This window comes from Octopus bimaculoides, chromosome 16 (genome assembly GCF_001194135.2).
Source record: "Octopus bimaculoides isolate UCB-OBI-ISO-001 chromosome 16, ASM119413v2, whole genome shotgun sequence".
NCBI lineage: Eukaryota > Metazoa > Mollusca > Cephalopoda > Octopoda > Octopodidae > Octopus > Octopus bimaculoides.
Genome location: NC_068996.1, coordinates 29053507 through 29061990, shown reverse-complemented (window position 1 = coordinate 29061990; position 8484 = coordinate 29053507). Strand labels below are relative to the sequence as shown.

The 8484-nt window shown below is 35.5% G+C and overlaps 1 protein-coding gene across 1 annotated transcript in view; it reads left to right on the top strand.

The window, feature by feature from the left end:
* LOC106880831 (FHF complex subunit HOOK interacting protein 1B) overlaps positions 1-8484 on the top strand; it is a 103093-nt gene that overhangs the window by 47118 nt on the left and 47491 nt on the right. The window contains exon 2 of the mRNA XM_052973665.1: positions 5155-5989. Coding sequence (XP_052829625.1) covers positions 5216-5989 — 774 coding nt within the window. The 5' untranslated portion in view covers positions 5155-5215. The remainder of the gene's footprint in view (positions 1-5154; positions 5990-8484) is intronic.

Below are 8484 nucleotides of genomic sequence, written 5' to 3'. Positions count from 1 at the left end.
TGACACCTTAATAGCAGACATTCCGGAAAGCTTATCCACACATGCGCAAGGACTAGTTCCGGAAGGAATACAGGAAGAGTCTTGTGCGCATGCGTGGTTGTTCGACACCCAAGCTTCGCGCCCTTTTTCATTCTCTTTTCTCGCCGGCCGGCGAAGAGCCCAGACGTACAAGCAGTCTCTCTCCAACATTCCAACTCTGGAGACAGCTCTTTCCAACATTCCAACTCTGGAGCTAGACAAATAACCACCAACATCATTGACGGCGTCTCAGCAACCAAAAGGGTGAAGTGCTGCCTATTTCCTCTGTAAATAAATATTGTTGTGTTGATGGTTCAGAATCTGCATTCCGTTGTTTCTTCTAGGAATTTGATGTACGGAAGCGGGTGTACACCTAATGGTGTATAACCACTTCCCTACACATGTTTTTCTATTGTCCCCCTTCTCTTTTGCCTTTGTAGCAAGTAAAAGAAATCATCATAATCATTATTTTTTTTATTATTAATATTATTAAGTTGGTTACCTAGCAGAATCATGAGAACATTGGACAAAACACTTAGTAATATTTCTTCTCACACTCTAAGTTCTGAGTTCAAATTCTACTAAGGTCAACTTTTTTCCCTTTCAGGATCAATAAAATTACATCAGTTGAGCAGTGGAACTAATGTGATTTGCTAAGCCCCCTCTCCACAAAATTGATGGCTATGTGTCAAAATTTGAAAGTATTATTATTTTATTTATCACCATCATCATCACTATCATTTCATACATTGCTACAATTCAAATTTTAGATTTTGCTTTTGTATCTGGTTTGCAAGATTCTTTATGTGAATTTATGTGTTGAAAGAAATTTTGTTGCATCTTAGGAGAATCATTATTCCAATATTATTAACACACACACTGGTTCAATTCCACTCCCTTATTATTAGTCAGATAGTTAAATATCCAACTAACTGATCCGATTGTTTGTTTAATTTGGTTTGACAATAAGTCATTTGTTTTGTTTGTCAAAGCTCTTTCATTACTACTTGCAACCTTGGATATTTAACCTATTGACTAATAATAAAGGAGTGAAATTAAACCAGTGCATGTGTTAATAATATTGGCATAAATACTCACCTTAGATACAAAAGAAAATTGTATATAAAATATATAAAGAAATTACGGAGATGCACTTGCATAGCAAGTGACCTGATCTGAGATCGTGTGCTGGAACGAAAACAATTGCAGCGTGGAAGGTGTTTATAAGCCATTTAAAATAACACACAAAATCCGTTAGATTCACTTCAACATTTAAATTTAATTTGTCAAAATATTTTCGTCGCTTTGAGACCGCGACCTGTTCACTGACAAAATTCTGTGCTTGTTATTTTAAATGGCTTATAAACACCTTCCACACTGCAATTATATAAAGAAAATTTTATATAAAGTTTATTATTATTGATGCATTTTATTATGATTTTATTATTTTATTTTAAACATAATTTAATCATCATCACTATCATTTAATATCTGCTTTCCATGCTAGCATGAACTGGGCAGTTTGACAGGGCTGGCAAGCCAGAACACTATGCCAATCTCTACTGTCTGCTTTGACATTGTTTCTGCAGCTGGATGCCCTTTCTAACACCAACAACTTTACAGAGTGTGCTGGGTGCTTTTTATGTGACACCAGCATGAGCAAGATTGCCAGGTCAACTTGCAAGGCAAAGACCCCTCAACTGAGAGATGGAGTAGTACTGAGGGTGATGGCTTTATGCTAGGTGATGAAAGGATAAACTATGATAGAGGGACAAGTGTCTTTCAGTAGAAGGGATACATGACAACTTCAGTAAAAAAAAAAAAAAAGAGGGAGAGAGTGAGTGAAGGTGGTGAAAAAGATCTGGGCATATCTTCAATTTACTGGCAAGGATGTATAAATGAAGTGGTTCAAAAGATTGGATAGAGTGAGTGGGCAGATAGGTTTCTAAGAGTGCAGAAAGAGAGTGGGAGATGGATGGGAGGAGAATGTAGTGAGTGAACAAGGATGGATGAAGTGGGAGTTAGAAAGATGAGTTGCAGAGGAGAGATTGTGTGCAGATAAGTTTGCTAAATTACAAAAGTAGGAAGTTGCATCTGCAAACAAGGTGTGTGCAAACATTTGCTTAGAGGTTCATACACATTTCAAAATAATTATCAAATTATTTTATTAATCATAATTTTATACTTATTCTTTATCTTTTACTTGTTTCAATCATTAGACTGCAGCCATGCTAAGGCACAGTCTGGAAGAGTTTTTAGTTGAATAAATCAACTCCGGTACTTATTACATTTTGTGTAAAGCCTGCTACTTATTCTATTGGTGTATATTACTTTTGTCATAGTTTTACATTATTGTCCTTAATTCTTTCATTTGCCACTAGGCTGATGAATGAAGAGACAATATTTAACAAACAAAACTCACCCTTCTGATGTACTCCTCAGTTTTCGTTTTCATTTCTGTAGTTAGTACTCTGTCAGATTCTAATACTCCTAAATACTTATAACTCTCTCCTCCTTTCAATGAATTTAATGTCTGGCTATCTTGTAATTGGATGTCTTCGCTGTTGACTACCTGTCCCCTTCTCATGACTAATATTGCACACTTATCTGTGTCAAATTCCATGCCTATATCTTTGTTGAAGAGTCTTACAGTCTGTATTAAGGAATCTATATCTTTTCCATTCTTACCAAAAAGCTTCAGATCATCCATGAAGAGCAAATGGTTAATTTTTCCATTACTATTTCTGAACTGATACCCTGCCTTTGCCTTCCTTAATACTAAACATAGAACAAATATTAAAAGAGACAAATATCAAACATAGAACAAATATTAAAGGGGACAATGAGTTCCCCTGGAAAATGCTTCTTTTGATATTAACTTTCTCTAAGAGTGTGTCACCTGAGTAGAGATCTACTTTCCATTTCTTCATGCTAAAGCTAATTAATTCTCTTATATTGTCTGCTATACTGAATATACTCAGACAGTCACTTACCATGAGTGTGGGATTATGTCATAGGCTTTCCTATAATCTATCCATGCTATTGTTAAATTTTTCATTATAGCTTTTACTTCATTTAGAACTGCTTTGTCTATGCATTCCTCTAGCCTTCTTTCTGCAACCTTTTTGTTCTTCTGGTAGTAAATTCTGATTGTCAAGGTACTCATAAATGCTTTCTAAAAGCATTCCTGTTAACTGCTTCCACATTAATGGTAAGCAAGTGATTGGTCTATAATTGCTAGCTGTTTTACCCTTGCTCCTGTCCTTCATAATGAATATTATCCTCCCTCTAGTCATCCAATCTGATATTATTCCGCCATTAAAGCAATCCTAAAGTTGTTCCCTCAGTCTCCCATTTAAACTAACCCATAGACTAAATTTGGTCCTGGACTCTTCCAATTCAGCATCTTTCCTAACACTTTACTCATTACTGCACTAGTTAATCTTAGATCTAGCTGCTTTCACTCACTACTTCTTCCCTCACTTTCCTTAACCATACTGCATCTCCATATTAATTGACTGGTTTATTCCAAATATTACTCCAGAATTTTCTATCTTCTTCTGCATTAGGTTTCTCATCTTCAGTACTTCGTTCTCCACTATCTATTTGGTTATTAAATCTATTCTGGTCTGTCTCAAATAATCTATTCTGTTCATACTAATCTATTCTTTTCTTATATCTGGAGAGCTTGCCTGTTACTGCTATGATACGCTGTTTCAACTCTTCCATTACTGTCCCAAATCCTTTCTCATTGACTAAGTGTCTTTCCTCAAGGGAAGATTTGCAGCTTGCGTTTCATAAGTTGTTTTCCAGGCTTCTATTCTACTCAGATCTTGTCTTAAAGACTTCACTTTATTTTGTAGTCTCCTTTTCCACATTTACTCTTTTTGATTTTTCCCTGTAAGATATCTAATTTTCTAGTGACTACTGCTCCTCCTGCCTCGGTCAATAAGTTAGTATCGCCTATATTTTTTGTATTGTGTGTTGTTTGTTTGTGCAGGTTGTGTTCCTCTGTCAGGTATCGGCTTTCTATGGCACATGTGGGCTTTGTTCATTTTGTTGGATATTTACAATATGAGTTTATTCCTGTATGTTTTTGGAGGAGTGTTGTGTAGTAGTGTGTGTAAATCATAAATCAGCTTTCATAGTATTTATGGTTATCTATCCACTGTTCTTTCTGTTTTGGTTGATTTTGTTACAGGTTCAATTTTTACAGTGTTTACTTTTTTAACTGAACATCACCCATGGACATGTGTTGATGTTTCTTTCATAGTTATAATTATTATTGGTGTATCAGTAAGACACTGAGAAGAAATAACAATGTGCATATATAGAGAGTTCTTATATAAATATGAATGTACATGTAATTAAAACTTAAAATTAAAAAATTTTTCTCACAGGTTTGCAGTTTTCGTATAAAAATATTGCAGCATTTACATTTTTATGCACATGTTGCTGTCTAAGAGGAAGCTATTTTTTTGTATATATATAGGTGCAGGAGTGGCTGTGTGGTAAGTAGCTTGCTTACCAACCACATGGTTCTGGGTTCAGTCCCACTGTGTGGCACCTTGGGCAAGTGTCTTCTACTATAGCCTTGGGCCGACCAAAGCCTTATGAGTGGATTTGGTAGACAGAAACTGAAAGAAACCCGTCGTATATATATGTATATATATATGTGTGTGTGTGTTTGTGTCTGTGTTTGTCCCTCCAGCATCGCTTGACAACCGATGCTGGTGAGTTTACATCCCCGTAACTTAGCGGTTTGGCAAAAGAGACCAATAGAGTAAGTACTAGGCTTACAAAGAATAAGTCCTGGGGTCAATTTCCTTGACTAAAGGTGGTGCTCCAGCATGGCCACAGTCAAATGACTGAAACAAGTAAAAGAGTATATACTCCATATAACAAAAATCTTTCAGTTTCCAGAGATCATTTACATTAAGACATTGTTTTCTCTCATTGTTGTGGATTCTTAATTCCTGCTTCATGATGGTTTCATATTTGTTCTATCTTCCTAGCAGCTCACTGTCACATATCCATGGTGTTTGGTATTCACTGTGGTATTGTTATTGTTATTATTATTATTGTTATTATTATTATTATTATTATTATCATTGTTATTATTATTATCTATTTCAGATATCAACTATGTTTTGCTTGAAGAATTAGAAACACTGGGTTTCCAGTGGATTCTATCATAATGAACTGGTTTAAACGTACCAGTAACAATAAGCAGGAAGCCCGACCATTTCCACCTGGAAACAAAGATGAGTATGGCTTTCCTGAAATGCATCCTCGACGAGAAACTGACCCTGCAACATGCCTTGAAGTTTTCCAAAACCACTGGAAGCAAGCATGGATGGTGATAGAAGATGCAGATGGCTTATTAAAAGAACTGTATAGCATGGATGAGGTTGAGACCGTGATGCATAACTTCGAACAAATGATGACACTTCTTGCCGGTGAAGAAAGCTACGATGATGACCACCACCAAGGACGACCAGGACCTATTCTTGTACTAGTCATAAAAGATAACACTTTTGAAAAGTTTAGTCAATGGTGTGGACAGATTCATGAACTGGAAGAAAAATTGATATGTGAGCAACTGAAAATCTTCTATCATCTAATAGCTCACTCTGAGCAGCTACTTCTCATACACAAAGCAATCGTACATCCTTTGATGACGCTGCTTTCGTCATGTACTCAATATCTAAAATCAAAAGAAGTAGAGGAGCTCTTAGCTCAGGTATTGCATCAAATCTGCCTTTGCATTTCACAGCAGACATCTACACTGGAAACATTTTTCTCAATGGATGAAGGAAAAGTGCCAGCTGAATGTCTGATATTCTCTTTAATCCTATACATCCATCGAGATGGAAGGGTTGGTCAGCAGGCACGTGAAGCTCTCCTTTTAATTATGGCTTTGTCCAATAAATACCCACACATTGGCAGATACATAAGCGACTACTGTCCAGTAAGTATGATTTTACATATTTTATTTTTGTTACACTATTATATTTTAAACATTTTTCTTTATTATATATATTCTCTTTTTCTCTCTCCATATATATATATATATATATATATATAAAAACAAATAATAAATGAGTATATGCATATATACGTACAGGTATGTGCATACCTACGTCTACCTGTATATATAGGTGCATATCTGGGTACAGGACATTGCAAACAAAACATAGACAAGAAAATAATAATAACCAGAGTACAGAAAACACACAAGCCACATAGAGAACATTTTACTTCATCAGCTACCCCCATTATAACACCGGCGTTTCGAAGAGTTGGGTAGGACGTATCGTTAAAACGGCTCTCCCCATGGAACGCAAATTAAATTTGTATACACAAATTAAACCTGTGCCATGGAGGAATGTAGTGGCGGACAAAAAACAAGACAGGAAAACAAATGGAAAAGGCAATGCGGCCAGACGTGAAAAATTATGTGTATATGAACGCTGTGAGGCACGAACTTGAAAGTGGGGACGAAGTAAGTTCGCGTGTTTGCTCGGCGATAGCCAAGGAAGAAAAGGATTAGTGACCGGAAGCTTGTGACCATGCAGGGGTAAGGGAGAGAGAGAGAGAGAGGAAATATGTATATATATATATATATATACATATATATATATACCTGAGTAAGCACATAAATGTGAAACAAGGTGGAAAAAAATAGTACTTGAATACCAGAGGTAGAATAATATGCTTTATTAAAAAGCAGCAAAAATATCACAAAAACTGTTACTCAGAGTTTTACATTCCCATTCGTTGGACAGTTTTGTTTAGAATCAAAACGAAACTGTCCAACGAACGGAAACGTGAAACTCTGAGTAACAGTTTTTGTGATATTTTTGCTGCTTACTTGGGCACCAGCAAAGAAACTTCTGATCTCCAAGAAAAATCAAAGATCCTGTCTCGATTTCACTCATGAACATGTCATTTGGACAGAAGAACAGTAGTCACAGGTTCATTTTAGTGATGAATCGAAGTTTAGTGTGATTGGTTCCAATGGCAGGATGTACGTCCAACGAACATGTATGAAGAAAATATATATGTGTGTGTGTGTGTGTATGTATTTATATATGTATATATATACATACACATATATATATATATAGATATATATGTATATATTTATATATGTGTATATATATATATATAATACATACATATATGTGTGTGTGTGTGTATGTATTTATATATGTATATATATGGTTGGCGTTAGGAAGGGCATCCAGCTGTAGAAACTCTGCCAAATCAGATTGGAGCCTGGTGTTGCCATCGGGTTTCACCAGTCCTCAGTCAAATCGTCCAACCCATGCTAGCATGGAAAGCAGACGTTAAACGATGATGATGATGATGTGTGTGTGTATATATATACACACACACATACACACACACATAGAACTATAACAAAATAAATTTGTAAGATACTGCATGAGTGAAAATATATATGAAAGAAGGTTTGAAAATGCAATTTTAAACAAGTTTATTCACTTGACCTGTTTCACTTTTTTAGAAAAAGATTGTCAAAAGTAAAAATGTAAAGCTTTGTGGTGTTAAGCACTGGTTGTCACAAAAGTATTAAAATACATATACACATTCTTTGATAATAATAAGAAATGTTAAAAACAGTTTACAAGAAAGTATTTCAACCAAAGTATTAGGAATTCAATAAAAATCATGTTTCTTTGGTAGTATATATATACACAGAAGGAGATATATTTAAGAATTTAGAAAAAATTGGAGAGGAACTGACCTGTCTTTTTGGCATTTTTTCTGTCTTGTGTGTAGCTAAGGAATATTTGCTATTTTAAGGGACAGTGTGGGAGGTTGGTTGGAGTGGGGGGAAGGAAGAGCAATGTGGAATTAAAAGGATTTTTTTGTTTCTGGGCTAATCTGTCATGGTTCAGTGGTTTTGGGGACTGGTCTTAGAGGTCAGAATGATGTGAGTGTGTTTGTCTCTGTGCACGTCTCTATGTGTCTGTGTGTATATACATATGTTTGTGTGTGTGGGTCGTTTTTTGATTGGTCCCAGAGTTTATTGTGGCATGTGTATATGGGTCTATGTGTGTTTTATATTTGGTAGGATGGTGTGTGTATATGTGTGCATATATATTTGTATATATGGATCTTTTTTAAAACGGGGGGGGGGGCCACATTTTTCATTTACGAAACACTTTGAAACTTGGAACACTGGTAGAATGTGTCATATAAAACATCTTTTTCTCTTAGTCTTCTTAAAAAAAAAAGAAATCCCTAAGTTATTCCATGTTAAAGTTGTCGTATTTCTGTAATTTCAACCAATCACTGACGTCCATTCAGCCGATATACATAAAGTGCCGACTACATAAACAAACGATTCTGAAACAATTCTATCGGTGATAGGGTTAGGGTTAGGGTTAGGGTAAAACAGCAAATTTAAAAAGAAAAAAGCAAATAAAACGAAGAAAA